Raw genomic sequence first — 27355 nt, forward strand, 5'->3', positions numbered from 1 at the left:
GCCCAGCCGGCGGCGGACGAGCGAGCGCGAGAGCTCCTGCGCCCTGGCGCGCGGCGGGAGCGGCGGCTGCGCTGTGGCGAGCCGGCAGCCGGGAGCCCGGACGCACAAAGGCTGGTGGGATGCGTGAGCAACCGGGGAAAGGGGAAAAGGAAAGCGAAAGCCGCGGGCGCGGCAGGTGACGGCGAAGGCGCCGCGCAGCCCTCCCTACGCCGGCGGTACCCGGGCCTGCCCTCCTGGGCCTGTCGGGCTGAACCCGGCGCGCCGCAGCCATGGCTATCGCCCACCTGGCCACCGAGTACGTGTTCTCGGACTTCTTGCTGAAGGAGCCCACGGAGCCCAAGTTCAAAGGGCTGCGGCTGGAGCTGGCCGTGGATAAGATGGTCACGTGCATCGCCGTGGGTCTGCCCCTGCTGCTCATCTCGCTGGCCTTCGCGCAGGAGATCTCGATCGGTAAGTCCCGGGCCGGAGGGGCGGGGTGGGGCCGGCTGGCCTGAGCCGCCGTTAGCCGAGGTAGGTGTCGGGGTCTGGGGGGGGAAGTGATTTTACTGCTCGCCCCCGGAATCCCTCTCAGCTGCGATGGGCGTGAACGAAAGAAAGGGAGCCCCAGTTTTATGGCCTGAAGTATTCTTTGCCCACGTGGTTCATTGTATATCTCTGTGGATCCTGCTTGCGTCCCTGCTTCTCAGTTCTTCTGTCTGCTCCCCACTGATCCTGAGTGTGGCTTAGCATGCCTGTCCTGTCCTTAGGACCGGCGCCCTTGCCATCAGACTTGTCGAAAACAGCGGTCTTCTGTTCCCTTCCCCCCATCCCTACATTTTTGTAATTATCTACAGAGAAGTTCCTGAGTGGCTGAATAGAGGATGTGAAGAAAAGTACTCCATGAAATGTGTGTTCTCCCTTCATTACCTAACATTGAGTTGATACCGAGACTTTAGCTCTGCCGGGTTCTGAATGATGGGAAATGATTGCACTTGGCAGATAGTAGAGGGATACCAGAATCCTCCACCCGGACAACCTTGTTATGAATGTGGGATGAACAAGTCCCCTTCATGTAGACTGTCGTTTACTCATAATAACACTTCTGAGATGCGAAAGTGTTTGGGGCAGGGTCATGTGGTTAATAAAACTGTGGTCTTCCTCATCAGCTGTTCTGACTTACAGCATAGGAGAGGATGCTTATGAGTCAACAGGAAGGCAGTGTATGACAGCTAGAGACTGTTCAGTGTGACAGAAGAGAGGCCGGTGGGGCTGGACCTTGGGGAATCTCACATGAGAAATTGTGCTGGCCCTGAGCCCTGGAGCACGGGTGGGATTTGGATTAGCAGAGGTGAGACCTTTGCTAAGATTTTGAGATCGCAGAGAATGTTACATGTTCCTGGAAGGAGAGAGAGAGTGACTGTCCCAGCTGAGGCAGGAGACTTAGTCACAGTTCTTGGGATATGAGCACGAATATGGGTCTAGATGCCTTAGAACAGAGGAGTATAGACTTGATGGTTTTAAAAGTGCAAAGTTATTGTTTGAGCAGAGGATAGACCAGTTGAAAACAGTACTTAATAAGCCTAATGGTAGCATGTAGGGTCTAGGGTTAAGGAGGGGAATTGGAGCTAGGGAGGTCAGATAACTAGACGACGGGGCATTAACTGAGGTCTTGTGCATGGGTGGGGCCAAGATTGAAGGGAAAGGATGGGAAGGGATGACTTCTAAGAGATCAAGGAGCAATAGCAGTGTTTGGGTACCTAGTTTTTAATAGGTCTTGAAGGGCAGATACTGACCAGAGTTGTTGGAAAGGCTGCAGACCTGAGTGATTGGAGTATGGTGGTGGTCTTTTTTTTTTTTTAAGATTTATTTATTTAGAGAGTGAGAGGGCGTGTGGGGCGGGGGGGGGGGGGGCAGAGGGAGAGACACTCTCAGGTGGGTTCCCTGGCTCCCCACTGCGATTTCATGACCCTGCGATCGTGACCTGAGTCGAAATCAAGAGTCAGAGGCCTGAGCCACCTAGGCGCCCCAAGAGTGGTATTCTTGATAGGAATAGTGAAGTTGCAGGAGGACTTGGTTAGAAAAGGATTATGGTGGAATTGGTTTTGTGATCTACATCACTGAGTTGTTCAACTTGGCAGGAAGTTGCCAAATTCATTGTGGAAAACAAGTGATCAGTTATTTGTCTTTGGGCAGGCAGAGTCATGGGGTTTCCTTCTGCCTTCCAGATGACCAGGAGTTGGGACTTGCAGTAGAAAGGAAAACCACCAAGTAGCTTGGGTCCTGGAGATAATCTGTCCCTTCAGGAGATGTTCCTTGAGTACCAGCTGTGGGCTGGAGCCAGGGCTAGGCACCGAGGGCCCAGGAATAAATGAGGCACGGTTCCCATTATGAAGAAGCAGCAGTCTTGGGCATCTGATGCCAGGAGGAGGGAGCTGGTTACCCTCCGTGATCAAACTTAATGTCTACCCCATATAGTAGAGGGATTCTGAAGGCAGAAACACTCTCGACACATTCAAGTTGATGGGCTGCCGGAGAGGCATTTGATTGGCATTGGGAATGGCTTTATCCAGCAGGAGGCTGAGCTTATGCTGTGTGCAGAGCACTGCTGTGTGTTGAGTTGAGGCATGGTCTTCTTCCCGCCCTGCAAGAGTTTACCACCCATCTGGGCGCTGGGACAGACGTGCTGACAGGTGACATTCAGCAGCATGTGGCTCAGTGACAAGATGGTGTCAAGCTCTGAGCACCAAGCAGGTGAAGGTTGGCAGGGACTTGGATGATGCTGTGGAGCAGACTCGCCATCTTCTCAGGTGCTTCAGGACTTCCAAGGGGAGGGCAGGCATGTGGGATGACCCAGCTGCCCAGGGGAAGACCTGTCAGGTTGAGTACTCGTTAGATAATGCCAGAAAGAAAGACATTGGGGAGGAGAAGAGAGGTACATACGTTAATGCATGGAGTCCGTACAACGTAGTCATGTTAGGCAGCATTGAATTTGGTGCAGTGCCAGCTTTTGTGTGAAAGCACAAACAAGCAGAGTGATTGAGGAGAACGATAACAACGAAGAGAGAGAGGAGTGATTTAAATGGAGCAGGCACCCACCACTTCACATGAGCACTGCCCCAGAGCCAGTGCGAGATGGGCCTGCACACTTAAAACATGACTTCATGCAGCCTCTCGGGAGAAGTACTGCCCACCTTGCTGGTGCCTGGAATGTTCTTTCATTGTTGTACTTTGCACGTGGCATTGTAACTTGTTCACGTGCCCCCTTAATTGTGAGATATTCCATCTTCTGTTGATCACTAGAAGCTGGTGTCTTATACGGCACGTGGAAACCCGTCTATAATGTTGGTTGAGTGGATGAAAGGTAGGTTTTGGCATCATCAGACATTTATTGAGCCCGGTGTGCACGATGCTGTTCTTGACAGCGGGGCGTCAGACTCTTGTAAGACATAGGACCTGCCCCTTGGAAGATGGCTGAGCAGAGAAGATGGTCATAACCTCCTCATACAGGACTCGTGGCATCTGGGTGGTGTCAGAGGTGTGCAGCCCATGCAGTGGAAAGCGGAGGAAGGGATTGCTTCTGACTCAGGGTAACAGCCACAGGCTCAGGGCGGGGAAGAGTTGCAACTGAACTCTGAAGAAGGGTTCCAGATGTGTGGAGCAGTGCGAGCTGAAGCAGGGAGGTGTGGGGTGCTGTGTGGCTGTGGGAGATTTAGGGGCAGGCACAGTCATGTGGAGAAGTGGGAAAGTGGGGGTCAGGTCAGTCCAGAGGGGCTGATAGGGAAGAGGATGCAGTAAATCTCACTGTTTTCCCATTGGTGTTGGTGTGTGTATATAAAATGTGAAAATCACCTTTAATGGCTACCGATACCAATTTTCTTCTCTTCCTCTTACATTGATACATAAAAATTCATTGATCGTGTTCTAAAATCCTCTTAAGCATAAAATACACTTTGTTTTCCAGTTTCTGAAAACTAAACTTTCCATTAACTAGTATTCTATAAAATAGGGTCCAAGTTGTAACTGGGTGACAATTTTTAATTTAAGGAAACATTTTATTTTAAAGAAGAGGTTCTAAATCTGAAAATTTGCACAGATTTTTTAGAATTAAAAAAGTATACATGTACAGAAGCAGAGTGTGGAAGATTGGAGAATGTCCTCGTGATAAAACCTACTGGGCTTTATATTAAAGGCTGCTCCTTAGTCTTTGGCCCATTTTCTCACTGGTTCAGCCCACTGGGCTTCTCTTAGAAAAGAGGGACAGACCCTGCACAGGCCACAGAGACCCGCAGGTGGGGAGGGGAGGAGCGTTATTTAGGCCCCCCTGAGTGCTGGCATGGGGGGCTGCAGGCAGAGTACATGCCACAGAGATTCTGGCCCCCACACCTCCCGCAGCAGCAGACATGGCCCGGCATGGTGGGTGCTGGTGTGGGGCGGCCTGCACTGGGGAGGAGTGCTGTGGGGGTGGGGAGCAAAAAGGGACTCTGCCTTGCTGTCTGCCCACAGGCTGCGGGTCATCGTGGAAGTAATGCGGTGCAGAAGAGCAGAGAGGGGCTGGTGCCATGGTCAGAGTCAAGGGAACTCTGGTAGCCTTTGCAGCAGCCTCGGGCTGGGACTGCCTATTGATCCTGACTGCCCTGTGATGGGGAGAATTACAAGCAGAAGCATTCTGGAGGGAGTTGCTGGGAGACTTTCTTAACCCCTGAGTTGTTGCTGGGAGCATTTGGAAGGCTTTTGGAAAATGAGGCACTGACTTGAACTGATGTAAGAATTAAAATATGAGTCTGGTGTGGTGAGGCCTAATACTTCTACTCAGCTTGTCTAAAACACTCCAGTCCTGGCTCCCCAGAGGGCAAGTTAGGTATGGAGAAAAAAACAACCACTCAATTTTGCATTAACTGGCACACAGCAGAAGTTTCAATGTCATCATGACTTCACTAGGAAGACTGGGATGGAAGCCAGAGAAGGGGGAACTGACGCTCTGTTTTACCAGCCCTCCTTTTTTCTCTCCCCTTGCCTTGCCTCCTGTCTTGTCCACAACAAGTGGTCAATAAAAATATGGTGAAGGAGATGCTGGAGCACAGTGAGGACTCTCTGGAGTCCTCCCTTAGACTGTGGCTGGTCTGAGGGGGAGCAGGGGCCTTCCGGGAAAGGGGACACATGGAAGAAGGGAAGCCAGGTCCAGATGCTAAGGTCAGGCCAGAGTTGCAGTTGCCAGGTCCCACCCAGTGCCTGGAATTCACCAGCTAGAGGCAAGGGGTTCCTGGTATGGAGAGGGAGACTTTCCAGTCACTGGGCTACCCATGGCATTTAAGAACACAAGTTATATCCGGTCATGGATTCCTTCCTGACGTCTGCCCCCGATAATAGCATTCACGGATACAGGCCATCATGGGAGGGAGCCAAGTTGCCCCACTTGCCTTATAAGGGTAGGTTATATTCCAAGTACCTCAGATTCCCTTTTGCAGTGTTTTGTGGCAAGGAGGGAGCTGTGTTTGTAGTGTTGAAGGGCTCTACTACGTAGGGCTGATGAATGTCATTTCCTGTGGCTTGGAGAGCACACAGTGTGTCCCCAGTGTGGGAGCTGCAGGGGGACCCGCATTCGAATACACCTGCCCCCGGAGAGAGATTAGGAAATAGGTGGGTGGCAACTCTGTTTAGAATACAAGCATAAGTAGGGGTGCCTGGGTGGCTTAGTCAGTGAAACTCAGGTCTTGATGTCACAGTTGTGAGCTCAAGCCCCACATTGGGATCCACGCTGGGGGTGGAGCCTACTTAAGAAACAGACAAAAAAACCAATACAAGCCTTGGTAGACTGCATGGCCTTTAAGCTCTGAGATTTTAAGAGGATTTATCTAAACTGTTGAAGAAATAGAGGCCCTAAGTGTGCTACCTTACACCATGAGTGGGATTCATGTTCTTGGAGTCTTTTGACAGGGTCTGCCGTGCCCTTGGCTCAGGGCTGTACAGGGCCTGATGCTGTGGGAGTCGTCCTGACCGACTGCTTTGCTTCTTCGGTGCCCTGACCGGGCATGTCAGGAGGCCCTGGGAGAGGAGAGCCCCTGTCTCCCGCCAGGATGCTGCTTGCCCTGAGCCAGGGTGGCTGGACCCGATGAACAGCAGGGCAGCCAGCGGACCCCTGGGAAAGGGTGTTTCGTCTACTCTGGGAGCCTTCGCTCCCTGCTGCCCTCCCAGTGAGCACCCACAGTTCTGGGCAGAGGGATTCTGTCCCTCCAGGGTAGCTCCGCTCCGCAGCTAGTTTTACAGGGCAGGCATGGGCCTCTCCCCACTCCCCACAGAGCCAAAAGACAGATGACAACTGCAGCTGCTGCCGGTCCTGTTTGCTTGCAGTGCTCCTTGTATTTCCTGCAGGGAGAGACTACTGATGGGTACAATTTTTCTGGGTTAATTTTTATGTTGTTTTTTTTTTTCTTTTTTACTCTTTATTTTGGTTGTACAGATAGTACCTAAGTACATTCTCATGATAATGAGGCATAAGCCTCCTTCATCATGTTCTAGAGGTAACCACCATGGGCGCTTGGTACTGCCTTAACGTCCCCCTTCTCTCACTAGTGCAACGTGCGTACACATTCTTGTAAAAACAAATTGAGTCAAACGTAGTGGTTTGCTTTTTCCCATTTAGGATGTTTTGGAGAGCGTTTCATGTTAGCACATAGGCATTACCTCGCTGTTTTTTTAATTGAAGTATAATTAACTTAAAGTGTTTATTAGTCTCAGGTGTATACGATAACAATTCAACACTTCCGTCCGTTAGTCACCCCTTCGCCCATCCCCCACCCACCTCCCCTCTGGCAACGACCAGTTTGTTCTCTGTATTTAAGAGTGTATTTTTATAACACCCAGTGCACCATGCAATATGTGCCCTCCTTACTTATACACAACTAATGAATCATCGAGCCTTACATCGGAAACCGGGGATGTACTATATGGTGACTAACATAATATAATAAAAAATCATTATAAAAAAAAAAAGAGTGTATTTTTATTGTCTGTCTCCTTTTTTCTTTGTTTCTTAAATTCCACATATGAATGAAATTGTAGGGTGTTTGTCTTTCTCTAGCTCCGTCCGTGTTCTTGCAGAGCATAGTACGTTCTTACCACAATTCATCTAAGCACTCTCAGTGATGCTCATTTAGGTTCTTTCAGACTTTCTACTATTACACGCAAGGCTTGTTTGCATGTAAGTCTTTGTGAATATTCCCCTCCTCAACGTTGAAAGGAAAGAAGAGACCAGTATCAGTTTCCAGGATGAAATGATTTTCCAGGATAATCTTGCATTCCTGAGTTCTTACTGCAAGTAAGTACAAAAAAAAAAAAAAAAAAAAAGCGCCACCTTGTATACCCTCCACACTAACTCCCTCTAAATGTTACTCTGTCAGAAGATTGGAAGAGGCATTTTCATGTGCTTTCAGTTTTAGGAAAGATTAGCCTCTTCCCAGAAGAAAATTATAACATTCATTGGGCTCCTAAAGTATCCTCATGACACATTGTAACTTTCCTTCTTAGCACTTACCATAAGTTGCAGTTAGGTAATGATTTCTGTAAATATTTGTTAAATATTATCTCCCCACCACACTGTAAGTTTGTTGAGGGCAGGAACCATCAGGAACCATCTGTCCTCTGTCTGGTTGACTGCTCTATCCATAGTTTCCAACATAAAACTCTGTACGTAGTAGGCATTCAACAGAGCGTGTGAATGAACAGAATGATAGTGATATCAACAGGATTGGATCCTGAGTGTTAGTTACTATATTGTGAGATGGAATTTTATGTATCTTCAAAGAGTTAGTGTAAAAAAAATTGTCAAAAATATTTGGAAACTCTGGATAGTGTCATTGGAACTGATTAGAATAACAATAATAGAGCAAGGAATATGAATTGAGAGAAGATAAGCGAACATTTAGTAATGATGAGATCAAGTTTTAAAATAACTAGAACTTGGGGGCACCTGGGTGGCTCAGTTGGTTAAGTGTCTGCCTTTTGCTCAGGTCAGGATCCCACGGTCCTGGGATCGAGCCCCGCATTGGGCTCCCTGTTCAGCAGGGAGCCTGCTTCTCCCTCTCCCTCTGCCTGCTGCTCCCCCTGCTTGTGTATATGCACGCTTTCTCTCTCTGTCAAATAAATAAAGTCTTTGAAAAGATAAATAAAATAAATAACTAAAATAACTAGAACTTACCCAAGCAGCATTTGGTCTGTTCTCTTTTTAAAAATTTTTTTTGAGTAGAGTTGACATACAATGTTTATTAGTTTCAGGTGTACAACATAGTGATTCACTTTCTCTATATGTTACACTATGCCCACCTCAAGTGTAGCCACCATCTGTCACCATATAATGCAATTACAGTATCATTGACTCTATTCCCTATGCTGTGCCTCCTCTTCCCATGACTTATTCATCCCATACCTGGAACCCCTGTCTCCCACTCCCCTTCACCCATTGTGCCACTCCCCCCAACCCTCTTCCCTCTGGCAACAATCCGTTTGTCTTCTGTATTTATAGGTGTGGTTCTGCTTTTTGTTTGTTTATTCATTTGTTTTGTTTTTTAGATTTCACGTCTGAGTGAAATCATACGGTATTTGTCTTCCTTGGTCCGACTTATTTCACTAGCATAATACCTTCCAGGTCCATCTATGTTTTTATAAGTGGCAAGATCTCTTTCTTTTTTATGGCTGCATAATATTCCTCTGTGTGTGTGTGTGTGTACACATGTGTACACATACCACATTTTTATCCATTCATCTATTGGTGGACACTTAGTTTGCTTCCATATCTTAGTTATTGTAAATAATGCTGCAGTAAACACAGGGGTGCATATATCTTTTCAAATTACTGTTTTTGTTTTCTTTGGGCAAATACCCAGTAGTGAAATTGTTGGATCATACGGTATTTATATTTTTAGTTTTTGGAGGAACCTCCATACTGTTTCCCATAGTGGCTGTATCAGTTTTACAATGGGGAAAACACAGTGTCTTCAATAAATGGTGCTGGGAAAACTGGATAGCTACATGCAAAAGAGTGAAACTGAACCAATTTCTAACACCATACACAAAAATAAACTCAAAATGGATTAAAGACCAAATGTGACACCTGAAATCATAAAAACCCTTGAACAGAACATAGGCAGTGATTTGACATCAGCCATAGCAACGTTTTTCTAGACATGTCTCCTAAGGCAAGGGATATAAAAGCAAAAATAAACTATTGGGACTACATCAGAATAAGAAGCTTTTGCACAGCCAAGGAAACCATCAACAAAACAAAAAGGCAATGTACTGAATGGGAGAAGATATTTGCAAATGATATATCTGATAAGGGGTTAATATCCAAAATATATGAAGAATTTATACAACTCAACAGCCCCCAAAAAGAACAGTCTGATTAAAAATGGGCAGAAGACATGAACAGACATTTCACCAAACAAGACATCCAAGTGGCCAACAGACACATGAAAAGATGCTCAACATCACTCAGCATTGGGAAAGTACAAATACAAACCACAGTAAGGTATTACCTTGTAGCTGTCAGAATAGCTAAAATAAAAAAAAAAAAATAAGTTGGCAAGGATGTGGAGAAAAAGGAACCCTCATGTGCTTTTGGTGGGAAGGCGTTCTGTTTTCTGTTTCAGTGCATGCTAGTCCCTGACTTGGAGAGACCTAGTAAATTAGAAGACCCATGTTTGATGATTTACTACCCCCTTTCCTGTGTCTCCCCACCCCTGCCCCAAGGAAAAAAAGAAGAAAGGGAAATGAAACCATGGAAGAAAGTCTGTTCTTTCATAATAGATGGAATTTCCACCACTAGCAAAAACTGAAAGTACATCTTGGAACCTTTGCAGATTCCAAGTTTGGATTAGCAAGATCCTTTGAAAGAATCACATAAGCACTGCTTTCACTGCAGATTGCTTCCTTGGTTTGCTTTTTGCTCAAACCCCTAACTGCGCCTGTGAGTTGGGTCCAGAGTGGAGAAGGGGAGACAGTTTGGGAGCGCCCTGGCTGAGTGAGGCAGGCTGCGTGAGGACATAGGTGGCTGGCGGGGAAAGGCCGTAGACAGAGCCTGTAGAGAACTGAGGCAAGCCTGGCTCTCCATGGGTTACAGGTGTGTGGTGGGGAAAAGGGTTTTTCATTCCCATGTATTTATTCATCCTCTCCAAATCTTGTACTCCTTTTTCTCTGAATTTCTGTGTTTTTATCTGATGATAAAGACAGGGCTCAGTGTCAAAAATATGGAAAATACAGAAGAGAAAATAGCAGTAATTCCACCACCCGAGATAGCCACTGTTATATCTTGTTGTATTTTCCCCCGAGGCTTTTTATATATACATGGCTGACAGCTTCTACTTCTTAAAACATCAAACACTAAATTGGGGCCATCTTACCATATTCTTTTTTCTTTTAAAGAATTTAATTATTTTTATTAGAGAGATAAAATGCCTATTTTATTAGAGCACAAGGGGGTAGGAGAGGGAGAGCAGCCTCCCCACAAGCAGGGAGCCTGATGCGGGGCTTGATCCCAGGACCCTGGGATCATGACTGAGCTGAAGGCAGACGCCCAACAGACCGAACCCCCCAGGCGCTCCCCATCTTATCATAGTCTTAAACTTGCTTTTTGTTGGCTACAAAACTGAATGTTGAATAGGAATATCAAAATTTAACCCTTTCGCAATATTTTTGCTAATATAAATTTCATTGGGGAATACACCTGAACAGAGCCCTCTTCCCTCTGAAGCTTTCAGTATTTCCACAAACTGTGTAAGTCTAATGATGAGGCTGAGTGAGCAGACATTGTCAGGACTCTGGTGTGGCAGGCTGCCCTCCGGAAGGATTGTCCCCCAACTTCCACCAGCAGGTGGGAGCGGGCCCGTCTTGCCTCCATCCGCAGCATGTCGTCATTGTCCTGGACAGTTTAGTAGGTCTATCGATAAAGGTCCACTGTCGTTTCAGGTCCCATTTATTCAGTTATGGCGTTGAACGTTTTTCCATATGTACTTTTATCATTTACATAATTCTGTGAATTGTTCATATCTTTTGCTTGTGTTTCAGAGGGGATGTTGGTTTCTCAGTGGATTTTATTAACAGCTAACATGGATTCAGATATTTTGGGGCTGTCCTTGATGGCAGATGCTTTCCTTTCCAGTTGTCAGTTACCCTTGAATTGTGACTACGGTCAATTTTGATGAACAGAAGTTAATTTTAAGTTGTCAAAACTATCCATCTTTTCATTTTTTATTTCTTCAATTCTGTTATGATTAGACTAGTGTAGTTCCTCCTTAGAACAGTTAAATATCCATCCCGTTTTTTTCTAATTATCTTGGATGATTTTATTTAACATTTACCTCTTCAGTCTGCTTTGGTCTGTTGATGGTGTGAGTCAAGACTCCAGCTGATAATTCCCCCGTTGTTCTTTATTGAGGTACCTGTTCCTTACCCATTGGTCATGGTGACTTCTTTATTATCAACTCTTATGTGACTGAGCATGTTTTGGGCTATTTGTATTGTTCAGTGGTCTATTAATTCTCATAAAATACCAGACCATCGTGTTACTGCTTTCATCCTGGCTTGTTTCTAGATGCAAGGAGATACCTGGGTCAATTAAATAAATAAAATCAGGGAACACTGGAACTGTGAACAAGGAAACCAAGGCAAAGCTCAGCAGTCGAAGTGTCCGACTTGCCTACTGCAGATTGTTGCAACTTCCGGACATAAATTCCTCATAATATAGTGAATATTTAGAATGCTACTGAGTTATGGGAAGAGGAGCATTACCAACAGGTCCTTATTAGGAACTTGTCAGGTCATCTCAACTCCTGGACACTTATTTTTGATAGTTATGAGAACCAGGACATTGCTACATTTTGGGGTGCTTGTTATTAAGGCCACTTAACGTTCTATATTTTGATCACTGCTATTACTACTGTCTTTATGAAGTTGTAACTGATTATGAATGGGTTCTGAGAAGAATTACAACTTCCAGATGGGTTCGGAAAGTGGTGAATATTCCAGGAGGAAGGATGAGTAGGCTGTCGGTTGCCTGAGTGCCTCGGCTGCTGGGACAGGCTGAGGCTCTGAGACTCCTGGACGCTCCTTGCACCAACCAGCCTGGGTCTGTCCCACCACCTGCTGTTGGGGTGTTGAGGGAGCTTCTGCGATCCAAAATTCTAATTTGCCACGTGCCTGTAAGTCTGTGTGTGTGTGTGTGTGTGTGTGTGTGTGTGTGTTCAAGTTCAGGCAGTAAGAGAAAAGTAAAGCCCTGCCCTTTTTTGGACACACCTACTCTTGGTCTCTTCCCCAGAGGTAACTGCCATTACTGTTTGTTAGTGTTTTCCACTGCTCTTTGTTCCTGTGGAAAAACAGGATTTTATTTGTATTTTATTATTATTAAATTTTTAACTAAATATTACGCATGTGTTAATAGCTTGCAATTTGCTCGTTTGTCTGCGGCGTGTCCTGGAGATATGTTCATGTCGCTGCACGCAGGTCTGCCTCATTCTTTTTAGGCGTGGCATAACTTTCCACAGTATGACTACGCCCCAGTTCATTAGCCATTCTGTTAAGGGTCATGTACATTCGCTCTACATTTTCCTGCTGTACATGGTGGTTCAGGGAGCGTCCTTGGACATGCTTCCTCATGCAAAATGTGTTTCTCTAGGTCAGTGGTTCTCAAACGTTTTGGTCTCACGACCCCTTTACACTTGACACTCTTAAATTCTGTTGAAGATTTCAAAGAACTTTTGTTTGTGGGTTGTATCTATCAGTATTTATCGTGTTAGAAATTAAAACTGAGAAAATTTAAAAACAGTTTAAAGTAACAAGTCAACATATAAATTAAAAAAAAAAAACAACTTCAGAAACAAGAATTTTGTAAGAGTGGTGTTGTTTTCCACTTTTACCAAATCTCCTTAATGTCTGACTTAATAGGAGACCACTGATTTTCACATCTGCTTTTCATTCATCGTGTGGCAATGTCCCATGTCAGTATCCTCTAGAAATTCCACTGTATAAACTCAGAATGAGAATAAGAATTAGGCAAATAAAACTTTGTGTTATTGTGAAAATAGGCTTAACATCACAACCTGCCTGAAAGATTCTCAGGTTCCAGACCACACTTGGAGAACCATTGCTCTGGGGTCAAACTGGAGGGTAGAATTGGAAGTTAAAGGATCACAAGGTGTGCACATTCCAAACGTAAAAGGTACTTCCAGGTGCTCTCCAGAATATTAGCTCACGCTCCTACCAGCAATAGAGGGGAGCAGGTCTGCCCCCACTGTTTTACATGCTTAATATTTTCAGAGTTTTCTGTTTGCTCTTCTCGTTGAAATGGCATCTCACTGTTTCAGTTCATAGTTCCCTATTTGCACTGGGATTTCACAAGACGTGGTTCTGGGCTCTGGCTGTAACACTTAGCGCCGTTCTAGGAACTGCTCATTCTTTCCAGCCTACCTACTCGTGCTTTTGGCTGGGGGTAGTTGATCTTAGGGAGACCGTGAGGTCTCAGCTGGTTATCATTGCCTTATGAAATCTCCCCCATCCCCAATCTATCTTAACTATTTCTTTATATTTGTTTTAAGCTGAAAGTTAAAAAAAAAAAAAAGTCATTTCCCTCTGTTCCCTGATTAAGTTTGGTCAATGAGCAAAACTAGCAAGTATCTATTGGGGACTGTAAAGATATCTTTCAGAAATCTTTCTTTTAAATGTTAACATCTGCTGCACATTTGTTGATCATGTGTAAGAGTTCTTAGAGTTTCGAAAAGCAGAGAAAGTTCTGTTCCCTCGTTTGGGGAGGCTCACCTCTCCTTTAACCAGGTTTTCTTTGCAGAACAGAAAATGATTCCTGTTTAGTGAGATAGTACATGGAAGGAGGCCTGGAAGCTGGTTTGTGTTTAGTACGTGCGGGTTGGCACCGAAGCTGGCATACGTTACGCTTCTCCAGTCTGGAGGTTTTGCAATATTCTGATAAACCATAAACCAGCACAGCTGAGGTGAGAGGCCTCGTGCTTCTCCCCAGCTCTCACTCATGCTCAGGCGCTACTGAGACGGGTGCGGGAGCCTCAGCCCCAGAGGAGTAACTCACTAGCCTCCTGTCCCTCCCCCAGTGTCCCTTAGAGGAAGGAGAGTCTGATGATCTTGAAATTCTTTGTCTTAATAAGGCATCATTCCTTTTAAGTCTCTCTAAACTCTTTAAGCCTTTATGCTTTCGGTTTTCTTTGTCGCACACAGTGAATACCCGAACGGGAAAATGATGCACTGTAAAGAACTGAAGGAACTCCCTTATGGCTTCACAGCAAGGAGCAGCTGTGTGGGGCATGTGTGCCCAGAAGGCATCTGGCCCGAGAGCCAGTTTTAGCCCTTGTAACATGAGGACAGTGGGCTAAAATTAGTTATTAGATGCCCTCCAGGCTCCTGCTGAGTCGGGCGCTGTGGTTCATGCCCAGCCTTACTCTTTTTCACCTCTCATCTCCATTAATTCATGTTCTCATCCCTGGGGCACTTCACTGGGCACTGCCCCGTGCACCAGGAGCCCTGGGTAAAGAAGGCCGGCCGCTTGCAGCCTGGCCGGGGAGATGGCTCCCCAGGGATTGCCGCCTCCTGGCTGTGAGAAATGTTTTGGACCAAGTGCCTGGTGGGGAGCCCCAGCCAGTTGGGGACATCGGGGACAGCTTTCTGAGGAGCGGCCCTGGGCTGAGTTATCCCTCAGCCTAGGGGAAGCCTCTTAGGGGAGAGCAGACGTGGTTTCTTGGGGGAAAGAACAGGGCTGTAGAGTGCCTGTGGTGTTTGGATTGTTGAGTTTATCCAGAGCCGTCAGAGGGCTTTTAGCTACATGCGACATGGTCCCATAGGCATGTTAAAGCCTCACCCCAGGTACGCCATGAGAATGGATTGGAGTTGTGGAGACGCTAGTTAGGGGTGACTGCAGTTAACTTCGGGCCGACGGTCTCTTGTGCACTTGGACGACGCGGACTGTTACAGGTGTCTTGGACTCCGCATGGTACTTCGTATGGGACAAATAGCTTATCAGAGTTTACCGGGGGCCATTGCCGGGCACTCTGTGAGCACATGGGGGCTCACCTGCCTCTCCTGGGATGCTGGAGCTGATCTGAAAGGACCCAAGCTGGTCCCACGCAGTGGCTCTGCTCCGGGGCTTCATGGTCACTTTGGAAGCCTGGCCTGGCACGGGGTGGTAGGGAAGCAGTGGGCCAGAACCTGTGTGGAAGCCTGGTCCTGGATGGAGCCAGCGGTCACCTGGCCGAGCAGGAAGCCCTGTCTGTTGTGGGCCTGTGAAAAGCCGCAGCTCTGGCCGGGCCTGGCCGGGCCCGGAGGGGGCCTGTGGAAGGGAAATGCCACTTACCTCTGCACTGAGTGCTTGCCTTCCTCTGCTGTCTTTGGGACCAGTATTAACAGCTCCCGTGTGTGCATATGTACGCATGCATGTTTACATTTTTTAAGGAAGGCTTTCCTTTTTTAGAGCATTTTTAGGTTCACAGCAAAACTGAGGGGAAGTACGGAGATCTGCTATAAACCCCCTGCCCCTGCACACGCACAGCCTTCCCCATCATCAACACCCCCCGCAAGAGTCCTGCATTCTCTGGGCTTGGAAAAAATGTGAATGACATGGGTCCGTCATTATAGTATCATGCAGAATATTTTCACGGCCCTAAAAATCTTCTGCTTAATCAAGCCCTACCCCGGCACCCCCGGCAACCACTGATGGCTTTCCTGTCTCTCTAGTTTTGCCTTTTCCACGGTATCATAGACTTGGAGCCATACAGTTACAGCCTTTTCCCATTGGCTTCTTTCACTTACTCATATACGTTTAATGTTCTTCCGTGACTTTTCATGGCTTGACAACTCATTTCCTTTTAGTGCCGAATGTCCCCTTGTCTCAGTGTACCACAGTTGATCCATTTCCCTGCTGAGGGACATCTCGGCTGCTTCCAGGTTTTGAGGATTGTAGGTAAAGCTGCTGTAAATAGCCACGTGCAGTTTTTGTGTAGACGTGAATTTTCAAGTCCTTTGGACAAATACAAAGGGCACAATTGCTGGATCATGTGGTAAAAGTGTGTTTAGTTTTGCAAGAAACTGCCTTCCAGGTATCCGTGTGTGTTCGCATTCCCAGTCTCAGTGAATGAGCGTTCCTGTTGTGGCACGTCCTTGCCAACATTTGGTATTGTCCATGTTCCAGATTTTGGCCGTTCTAGTAGGCGGGTGCTGGTACCCTGTTTTAATTTGCATGTCTCTGGTGACATAGGATGTGGAGATCCTTTTCATACGCTCATTTTCCGTCTGTATATCTTTTTTAGTGAGGTGTCTGTTAAGGTCTTTGGCCCATTTTTAGTTGAGTTGTTTGTTTTCTTACTGTTGGGTTTTAAGGGTTCCTTGTGGATTTTGAATAACACTCCTTTACCGCGTGAAGCCACCACGGACCCGCACCTCCTGTGCACTAGTCCTCCGAGCACACTGTTTGCTAGCAGCAGTCCTGCCAGACAGTTACATGTTCACTTTTGAGAAATTGTGGGATTGTGGTTAGGATTAAGTTTTGGGGGCTCCTGGGTGGCTCATTCGATTGGTTAAGCATGTGCCTTCAGCTCAGGTCATGATCCCAGGGTGCTGGGATCAAGCCCCGTTCCTGCTCAGAGGGGAGCCTGCTTCTCCCTCTGCCCCTCCCTCTACTCGTGCTCTCGCTATCACTGTCTCTCTCAAGTAGATGAATGAAATCTTAAAAAAGGATGTGACTTTTGGAGCCAGACTGCCTGGGTTCACCCTGGCGGGTGACACATCCACTGTGAAACCCCAGGCAAGTTACATAATTTCTCTGTCCCACAGTTTCCTCCTCAGTGATGTGGGTAGTATTGGAGCCCATCTCATGGGGCGGTGGATGAAATGGATCAGCACAGTGAGCACAGGACCGGCGTCTGGGGCAGGGCGGGTGCTCGGGGGAGATTGGCTGTAACCATACCCTGGCACGGTTGGCTCTGACAGACAAGGAGCTGAGGTCCACCGAGGTCAGATGACCAGCCTAGGGGCCTGCGGAGCCCAGCTGCAAAGCAGCTCTGATTCCAAAGCCTGTGTGCTCAGCCCTTCACCTGTCTTGTGGGTGAGGAACAGCGGACAGAGAGCGGGGGAGGCTCACACCCCAGCACCAAAGCTGCTCGCATTCCTGTAGGGCGGGGGCGGGGGGACTGGAGCTGGGGGGAAGACCGTCTGCTCCATTACAGTCACGGCCAGCACCTCCCAGCCCGGCAGTTCAGCCTGTGCCGGTCATCAGGACCGCGGCTGTGCGGAGGACAGCCCTAAGGACATTAAAACACAGCTCCCCGACCCCAGCCTGCCAAGCCCTCCCTGCCAGCACCACAGAATCAAGTCTGCAAGGATGTGCTTTGCCTGATCCCCGGCTGGGCTCTGTGTTCCAGGCACAGTGGCCTGCTCCCCTCCATAACGAGCTACCAACTCCAGAGACTCCAGTGTTCGCTGTGCTGGTTCCCCAGCCGGGGTCCTCCTCCCTGCAAATAGGAACACCTGCCATGACTTAGCCATTACCGTTATGCAGTTTGTGTTGTCTCTTATCATTTGTGGTTCATAGTCTTGGCCTCCTCCGCTGGACTGTCAGCTCTTCGAGGACACGGACCATGTCTTATCTTTGAATCCCCCGTGTCCCACGTGGCACCATGTACACAGTAGATGCCCAGTGAATCCTTGCTGGGTTGAGCTCAACACCAATGAGTTCTGGTACCTCAGGGAGAAATCTGTGCTCTGTTGCCCCGTAATAGATACGGAAGAACAGTGCACTTGGAAGGCAAGGGTCCGTGGCTCTCTCTGATACTCTGCTGGCACAAAGGCCCTGTGCCATTAAATACCCAGCTCAGACGAACTTGAATGTCTCTTTTCTTTTTTAAGTTTTCTTGAGAAAAGAGCATTTGCCCTGAAACCCGCATTGGTCTACTTAGAATGTCTTTGTATTTGCAAAGAAGTCTCATGACCAGTTATCTAAATAATGGTAACAGTTGTTATAAGTTCTTTTCATTTTATTGGAGTCATCAATCTCTGATTCATTACCAGATTGAGAAACTCAAGGCCTCCTACACAATAGGGTTCCTTTGTTGCCAGAACCCCAAGAGCTAGCTTTCAAAAGCCATCACTGAGAGAGAGAGGATGCAAAAGGACTTAACAAAGTGGGGTCTCGTCTCGGGCTGTGGCACCATTAAATCTAAGATCCCGGTTATCCACGGCAGGCTTTCGTGGAGCAGGTATTCGAGAGCTGTAGAAGAGAAGACCAAGAAGTAAACCAATCAGTACAGGTGGCATTCAGATCATTCCAAGTGCACCAAAGAAAGGAAGACAGGATGTGACAGCGGAACGTGTGTCTGTGTCTCCAGGGCTTATCGTGGAGCCTGATGCCCAGAGAGAAACAGGAGTGGCCATTGGTTGAGCCCTCCTGTGTGCTGGCGCTGTGGTAGGCGCTTCCTTTGATCTTTATAGCAGTTCTCTGAGGCTTTGCGGATGAGAAAAATTAGGTTCACGGAGGTTAAGTGACTCGTTAGTAAAAGAGAAAACCCAATGGCTATTGTATAATGAGATCTTTGTAAAAGCAACATTCAGGACCAAAGATTCCAGAAGCCTTTTTTTTATAGATGTGCCTCATTGGTTCCTTTGGGCTCACATGCCTTCCGCCTATCTAATTGGACCTCTGTGTCAGTGAAGACTGGCTAGACGGTAATTTTCTTCTAACCCTTTTATACTTTAAAGTGTCTATGAAATGGCCCCTGGGCCTCCAATGGTCTGCTCATTTGACATTTTTCTTAAGCTGACCTCATGCCCCGACCTCCTTTTTGGGGCGGCATCCATTTCTCATGTTCATTTTGAAGCAGTGCCTCATTTCCCCCGTGCTTTTACAGTGCAGAAGTCAAGACCACATTTCCTCTAGCCGAGAGATGTGGCAAGTCTGGCACTGCAGCCAGAACTTAATCCCAGCCCTTACACGTCTGATTCCTGCTCTGGCATTTTTGATAATACAGTTTCTTTGATCTGGCCCTTCCCTTCCATGGGTCCAGCCTCCATCCCTGCTGAGTAAAGTCCATGTCTGCAGTCTCCGCCTCTCCTCCTCACCAACAGTCTTCGTACTCTGCACAAAACAGCATTAGGTGCTCTGGGCTAGGTCTTCACACACCAGCCATTGGCCACTGAGGCTGGCCCTGTGGTTTTTGATGACACTTTCTCATGAACTTGGGCCTGGGGCTCAAGCCCAGGCTGCTGGGGACTTTGAGGCTGGCCCTTCCCTGCTTCTTCTTGTGTCGTTGGCTGGCCTGGCATTGTACCGCACCTGTCCTTCTCCACTGCACCCTGCCTCCCCGCCCCGCCTCTGCCTTCTCTCCTCCCTGGTCCCTCGTTCCCAGGCTGTCATCACATTGGAGAAAGAGTAGGGCCACTCACTTGGGATTGTGTCACACCTGTACCAAGTATTAGCTGACTTTGGAAGTTACTCTGAGCCTTATTTCTGCATCAGACAAATGGAACTAAATGATAACTAGTCCATAGGCTCTTTTATTGGATTAAACAAGAGCTTCTAATTCCTATTCAATGACAGTATTTAATAAATGACTCCTGTTCTCCTTCAGTAGGTGATTCTGTGATGGGAAGTAGCTTATATGTGATCAGCACACAGGGGAATGCCAGTGTAATGGGGGGGTTACATTGTTCTTATGGCTTGGCCTCCACTTGCCTGTTCGCCCCAGGCTCTTCCTCTTGGCTCCGCTGGTCACGTGCTGTGTTTTAGAAGTGCTGTCAGGCAGTTCTCTCCGGTCTTTGTGTATTTTGCTTTTTATTCTTGTGTGCATAACTCAGCAGCCTTCCTTATGTACCCCGTCATCACACTAGTGTGTTTCCATCAGGATTGTTGCTGTTTGGTGTGATTTGGTGTGATTTTGCAGAGCACCAACATTCTTTTTAACACATCAGTGACATTATAGTAGAGACGTGTGTGTTGATTTCTTTTTCTGCCTTCCCCCTGGCCTTTTGCATTGCTCTTCACTTCCCAGACCCTATGCCCTAGGCTGGGACCTAGCGGTAATAGTAGAAGAGACTTGAGGCAGATGCGTGCTGTGACTGTTTCTTCAGACTGTCTCTCAGTTGCACTATTGCACTAGACTCCTGACCGGTGTCTGCTTCTATTCTTGACCCTGGATGGGCAGTTATGGACACAGCATCCAGAGTAAACCTTTTAAAATGAAAATCAGAAAGATAGGTTTGCTTTAAAAAATTCTGAAATTATTCTATGTGAATTTTAGGATTGAGAAAATGAGTAACTATGTTGGTATATTTGGGATCTAGGGGTCTCACTGTAAAAGATAGAAGATACAAATATGGACCCGGGCAGGCCAGGGGTGTTAAACTGAATTTGAATGTTTGGTATAAGCTCTGTCTCTCTCACATACATACACACACCCATGGACACAGATTGGTTTCCTCGCCGTGTCTGCTGAAGGCAGCTAGGAGCAATGACACCCCAGTAGCAGGGAGCACATCTTGCATCTATATCTTGGATTTAGGAATTGTATTACCTACTAAAAGGAACCAGGAGCTCCCTGAAGACACGGTCAGTGGCAGGGCTGGGGCAGGGGAAGTACAAGAGGAGCCCAGGACATCTGCACCACAAAGTGCAGGGTGCTCAGAAACGACGGGCACAGAGCTGGTCGGAAATGCTTTGAGCATCAAAATGGATAAGAGCAACAGATGACGAAATACTGAAAAACATAAGACTATATATAATGAGTCCATCTCAGTACTAAAAAACATAAATTGGGGGAAGGGGAAGTTCCTCTTTCTAGTACAATGCTGACTAACACACGCAGAGGGAAGGATGAAGTTGGAAAACCTTCATTTTGCAACTCCCGTGGAAGTGTCCGATTCACCACCGGGTGAAAGCTTGCTGGGGAACCGAATACTTACACAGCCTGAGATCTCCACACAGACAACTGTCTCGGGGAGAAGGGCACTTGTCCGCCAGAGCCCTGATAGCAGCTTGAGCAAGTAGCCGTCGTAGGTGACGTCACTGGCCCTGGAGGAAACAGATGCTAGGTGCCTCCTGGGGTGTCCCTCCTGGGGGAGTCCTGCCTGTAATGCAGAAGCTGGTTGGAGCATGGACAGGCAGTCAAATGCACAAAAATCAAGGGGGCCTCACACAGAACAGAGGGCTGTGCTCTTCACCCCCGTTAGGGCTGCAGATGACCCTTCCGGGATAAGGTGATCGGGTGACTAAAGACATGTGACATCTGAACGCATGATGTCTGGTGCAGGACTGGAGCTCCATTGAAAGGGGGGAGGGGATTGCTCTAAAGGAGAGTTGGGGAAATCCGAATACCGATAGCAGTATTGCATCTTTAAAAAAAAATCGTTAATTGCGCTGGGTCATATAGAAATGTTTTGTTCTCAGAAGATACACACTTCTGAGAGAAAGGGTCATAACCACTGCACTTACTCTCAAGGGGTTCAGGAAGAAAAAGCAATGTGTGTATGAGGTATACAGGTATAGAGAGGACATGTGGCAGGATGTTGACTGTGGGTGAGTATTTGTGATTTCACTGTAATGTTCTTTTTTTTATGCTGATACCATATTTTATGGTGTTTACAGATTTTATGTAATTTTTCCCATTGTATTGAGCTATACCTGACCTATAACACTGTATACGTTTAAGGTACCACACATAATGATCTGACAGATGTGTATATTGCAAAATGATGACCACGGTAAGTGTAGTTAATATCCATCGCCTCACATAGTTACAGTCTTTTTTCTCGTGGTGAGAACTTGGAACATCTATTTGCTCAGTAGCAGCTTTTAAGTATACGATACAGAATTGCAGTTTTAACTATGGTCACTATGCTGTATGTTACATCCCCAGACCTTACTTATAGCCGGAAGTTTGTACCCTTTGACCACCTTCACCCATTTCCTGTGCCCCACCCCCATGTTCCACATCTGGCAACTACCAAACTGTTCTCTGTTTCTAGGCGTTCGTTTCTACTGGATAAAACATCTAAGTACAGTATTTGTCTTTCTCCAACGTATGTCACTTACCGGAATGCCGTCAAGGTCCATCCATGTTTCAGATGGCAGAATTTCCTTTTTTATGGCTGAACATTATAGCAATATTCCTGTAATTTCTCTGTAGGTCTGAAAAAAATAAAAATAAAATGCTTTATTAAAAAAGGGATGGGTAAATACAGCAAAATGTCAGTATTGCCGTAAACTCCTGGGTATCTGTTATATTATTTTCTGTATATTTGAGTTAATCTTAGATGTTAAAAGTTTTAAAAATAAAATAACATTTAGATATACTGAGTACTATTTTGCCTCTTTCCTAGGACACTGAGTTCTTTTCATGCCTTTTTTGCCCTGGTACCCAGGTCACGGGAATTTTATTCATTGGACAGTCGTCAGGTTTTACACCAGGTTAATACAAGCCCTTTCCTATGGTGTAGACTTTCTGGGTTCTCCCCCACAGGAGAGAGACCACTACTTAATTCTCCAGTCTTGTCTTCTGGGTGTAATCTGGCTGCATGGTTCTGTGCACCCGGGGTCTGAGACCAGCTTTCTTTTCTCCTGTTCCTGCACTTAGCAAGCTGTATTTTGTTATGCTGTTTGCACCATCAATGCCGGACTGAATGAAAGCAGCCTTGTAGGTTCCGTGTTGGTCGTGTGCTCCCTTTGACTGTGCGGTCTTGCGGTTACCCATCCTGGACCGCAGGTTGGTAGGTACAGGCTGCTCTTCCCGTCCATTTAGTGAGGGCGTTGGGCTCGATGGGGCCTCTGTCTAATTTCTTGGGCCCTGGAAGGGGAAAACCATTAATTCTCCTCTATTCCAGCAGGGTCGGGTAGTGAAGTACCTCGGGTCTCAAACTCATTTACAAGATGACACTTGATTATGTGCGTCTTGGCTGATGTTAGCCCTGGTTGGGTTCTTTTTAAAAGCCGGCTTTGGGAGGGTGCCCGGGTGGCTCAGTCAGTTAAGCGTCCAGCTCTTGATTTTGGCTCAGGTCATGGTCTTGGGGTCATGAGCTCAAGCTCCATGTCAGGCTCTTCACTGGGTATGGGACCTGCTGCTTGGGATTCTCTCTTCCTTGCCCCTTATGTGCCTCCTGCCCCACCTTCCCCTCCAAAAAAAAAAAAAAAAAGAAAGAAAGTCAGTTTTGGGTGTGGAAAACAGAGACCTGGTGAATTAATTTGGTTTAAAGGAAAACTGTTGTTTCAATTCAGTGCCTTTGGGGGGGGGGGGGACTTGGAAGCTTTCCATACTGGAGACCAGTAGGAAAATATACAAAGCACCTTACTTATTTCCCAATATTATTTTGAAGACTGAATGAGATAGAGATTGTGGAAGCACGTTTGGAAGGATGAGTCGGGATGGTCCAGGTCCCAAGCATGCTGGGCTCCGGCAGCAGCTGCACAGCCTGCCGGGTGTGCCTGGAAGCCAGGCTGGGCTGCTCCCCACGGGAGGAGCGCAGGGCTGCACAGCCCAGCTCCTGGCGCCCTCACCCTCTTGTTCCGCGCTCGTTCCTCCCACCCTTCAGTTTGGCTCCAGCTGCTGCCTGGCTCTGGACTTCCTTGGTTCCCATTTCTAGCCTGGAAATACTCCTCGGTGCTTGATCTGTTTCCTTTTCTGGGTTTGTCCTTGACTCTTCCCAGAAAGCTCTGCCCCTCCTGGTCACTTGGAGGGACCCCTTGCTCAAACCACCTCCTTTCTGACAGACCCTGGCTGCCAGGACCTCCCCAACATGCCCTCGCTGCAGTGACTGGCCCAGAGAGGAGTGTTTTAAGAGACTGAGGGATTAAAATTCTGCTGGTACCAGTTACTAGCGTGGGTAGGGGTTACTTTGAGGTTTGGTTTCATCCAGGGTTAGGGTGGGAAGACATCTTTTCTCCCTCCCTCTCTGATTTAGCTGTGAGATTGGAATGAGGCAATGAGTTCAGGATGCTTAGTGTCCCGTGACTGTTGGTTGTCTGTTGTCTTTTCTTCTGACATCCCATTCCAGAAGAAGAATATTTACTTTTGAGCTCAGCGCCGCCTCAATTTCCATCTCTCTAGACTCATTTATATTTGCTTTCTTCCTCTTTCGCAAAAGCTTTGGTATAAAAGGTTTAGTGATTCATGCTCTCGCAGTTTCCACCAGTGCCTTGGGGAAGATTTCGGAGGTAGCATAGTTTCCTATAGAAGAAAGTTACAACGTGCTGGCTATGTGCGTGGCAAGGACAATACCTAAACGATATACGGAGCAGACAGATTTTCATGAAATCCTAATAGCACTGTCCATTTTTATGAGAAAGCGTTTGGCCAGTCGCCCATCTGTTTCTAACCCCAGGCCCGTCTCCCTCCTGTGTGTCTGCCAGGGTGCTCAGTGAGCCTTGGTGGGTGGGACTGCCTGGGCAGCATTTAGCTAAGTCATGCTAACGCAAGAGCTTTGTGGAGTCAGCCCTGTGGCTCTGCACTGTTCTGACTAGTCTATTTTTATAAAATGTAAGAACTCAAGTTTAATGGGATATGAGAATTGAAAGGTCCTGGAAATCTGTGACCTACCCCCAACTCATGTTTAAGCCATTCCAAGCTAGCAAGAACTTACTCTATTATCAGAGATTTTCAGATGGCATGTGACTTTTCACAGTGATCTCCCCTAAGGGCTCTTGCCGGGAAGTCCTTTCTTGATGCCTGTGGGCATAGAAGTCCCCGATGAGGGGGGGTGCCCTAGGCCTGTTGTATCCCCTCCACCACAAGAAACTGCTTCCTGGACAACATCCCATTACTGCCCTCTCCTGCCGCAAGTATAAAGCCCACCTCGTGCCGGGAGGGAGGTGACCCTTTGGGGCTTTTTCTGTCCCAGACACTAGGGAAGCCACCCATGCGCCTTCCTACCATTCCTTTCCCCTGTCTAGGGTGGGCACGCCCCCACTCTTTCAAGCACTAACAGAATCCACTACTTACTTCCTACAGAAGGATGTACTACTTACTGACCAACTCCTGGGAACTAGGCAGTGTACTGAGAATGCAGATATTAACGCCAACATCCATTTGAATAGCCTTGGCTTCGGAAGGTGAAGTGACCTGAGGTCACTCAGCTGTGAGCAGCAGGGTTGGGTTTGAATGGAACCAGCATCAGGGCCCAAGCACTTAGCGTCTGTTTGGCCGCGCGGGGTGTGGAAGGCGGAGTGGCTGTTCTGGGTCTGAGCGGAGGGTCCGTGCACCTGCCGTGCGCTCATGCTCCCACGGGTCTCCTGCGCTGGCCCATCCAGCACCCATCGCCCTGTCTGTGGGTCTGCACCCTCTCACGAGGGCTGTACTTGCCCATGCAGCCTTTTTTCTTGGAGGAGACGGAAAACTGCTGATTTGCCATCTGGTGACCTATCACCAGATGTTCATTTGGGCTTCCCTTTGTCAGGCTAAAAGTCCTGACTTCTCTGCTCTGAAGGACTCCTCTAGTCCAATTTTTCTGATCGACCGTCTTTTTCCTCCCCCTGCCCTGTACCCCTTCCCCTCTCTCAGTCCTCACCCAAATTCAAGCAGCCCTGTACATGTCTCCCTGGGACACTTTAGGCTCTAGTTCTTTTCCTGGCCATTTTTTCTTTTTATGGTGGTTTCACTTCTTTCCAGAGCTTTCCCCAGCTGAGCCCAAGCTGCCGTCACAACTAGTGTCGGCTGAAAATCTCTCAAACACTCAGCCTGAATGTGAACCTGGGCGCTGGGTCTTAGTTCTAACCTATGCCTGGCATGGCGCTCTGTGACTTCGCTAACACGGGAGGGAGGGCTGGGGGGCGGGGAGACGGGTCCAGACCCTGCACTCACGTTTATTTGGTACCATCTGGTTTTGCTTCTCAGGTACCCAGATAAGCTGTTTCTCCCCAAGTTCCTTCTCCTGGCGTCAGGCTGCCTTCGTGGATTCCTACTGTTGGGCTGCTGTTCAGCAGGGCTCCTTGCAGAGTGATTCTGGACGCCTTCCACTGTGCCTGCACAAGGTAACTGGGGATGTTTGCGAATCTCACCAGTGTGCTTTGTAGATGTGGGAACGGAGGCCCAGAGAGGCTGTGCCAGTCCACAGCCACATAGAGACTGGGGCCAGCCCGCAGCGCTGTCACACGGGTCATACAGTGGTAGCACTTTCAAGTCAGAAGAGACCTCAGAGATGACTTGGTCCAGCACCTTCACTAGTCCCTGAGGGAGCTGAGGCACTTTTTGGATTTTAGCTCCGTACCAGGGGACACCTCTTGTGTCCTAGTCACCTTTCTACCCTTACTGCCCAGCAGCGTCTCACACAGAGCAGGCTCCCGGTGCCCTTTGGAATGCCTGGGTGGGCAGTGTTAGACAGGGGCAGAGCTAGGACTCGAACCTAGCTTTGGCCAGTGCCGTTTCACTGCTCACAGGATTCCTTGGGGAAAGTAAGGGCCAACATACACTTTAGTTTCTTCTAGCCAGGGTGTTGCTGGAGCATTGGGAAGCTTGGTGATGTCTCCCTGTTGTTGGCTGCAACACAGCCTTTGGGATAGATTGCTTTGCTTTCTGATGGGTCCAGGTATTGCAAGGAGAGGGAGGGACACTACATGGGAGACACCAGTGTCCTAAAGAGAAGAGGTACAGACAGGAGCCCCGTGTTGGAGGAGCAGTGGAGGTGGGGGGTGCATAGAGGATGGGCAGCGAGGAACTTGAGCTGGAGTTGGCAGGTTTGTGCAGGAGAACGTTCTCTGTGTAAGGAAGTGGCTCCATTAGGTCTTCTCTGTGCATATAGAAGCAGGACTATGCATCAGCCTGTCATTATTTTCAGTCACTGGTTCTTTTGTCCATCATGAAAACAAATAAAAGATTTGTGTTTTTTCTGCTTTTCTTCTCCATTGTGGAAAGCATGCTATTTTATTTTCTGAAAAGCCAAAGACTGAAGTTTGACTCTCTCCAGCCTTGACCTATTGTTGAACACACAGCATCCTTCTTTCTAAAAAAGAACAGTTTAAGTCCTTTGCTATGACTCAGGCCTCTTCTCCTGTTTATTTATTGCATGCCATCAGGCACAGTGATGCCCCACAATGACTTCTTTCTTCTTTGGGGTTGGGCTTTTCTCTTCGACTTTCAGCCTTAGCGTCCATTGTGTCCCCATCAACTCTGCATGTCTTAGTAGCCAGGCCAACCAGTAATATGAATGGGCATAGTTCCAGAAGCTGAACAGCCTTGTTTGCAAGTCGAAATCCGTGCTGTTATAGCTTAGGTGCCTTGGCTGTGATGCTCTTAGGAGAAGGGAGGTTGTAATTAGTCGCTGGACTGGACATTAATGGAGCCACAGGAGAAGAATATATAATCTGGCTTGTCCAGTGTCAGAGCTGGCAGGGATGGTA

At 47.6% G+C, this 27355-nt stretch overlaps 1 protein-coding gene across 1 annotated transcript in view; it reads left to right on the top strand.

Moving 5' to 3' along the window:
* Nucleotides 1-27355, top strand: part of PANX1 (pannexin 1) — a 45224-nt gene continuing 17869 nt past the window's right edge. Inside the window, exons 1-2 of the mRNA XM_026505336.3 lie at nt 1-450; nt 25854-25990. Coding sequence (XP_026361121.1) covers nt 270-450; nt 25854-25990 — 318 coding nt within the window. The 5' untranslated portion in view covers nt 1-269. The remainder of the gene's footprint in view (nt 451-25853; nt 25991-27355) is intronic.

The sequence above is a fragment of the Ursus arctos genome, unplaced genomic scaffold (assembly GCF_023065955.2).
Source record: "Ursus arctos isolate Adak ecotype North America unplaced genomic scaffold, UrsArc2.0 scaffold_22, whole genome shotgun sequence".
Taxonomy (NCBI): domain Eukaryota; kingdom Metazoa; phylum Chordata; class Mammalia; order Carnivora; family Ursidae; genus Ursus; species Ursus arctos.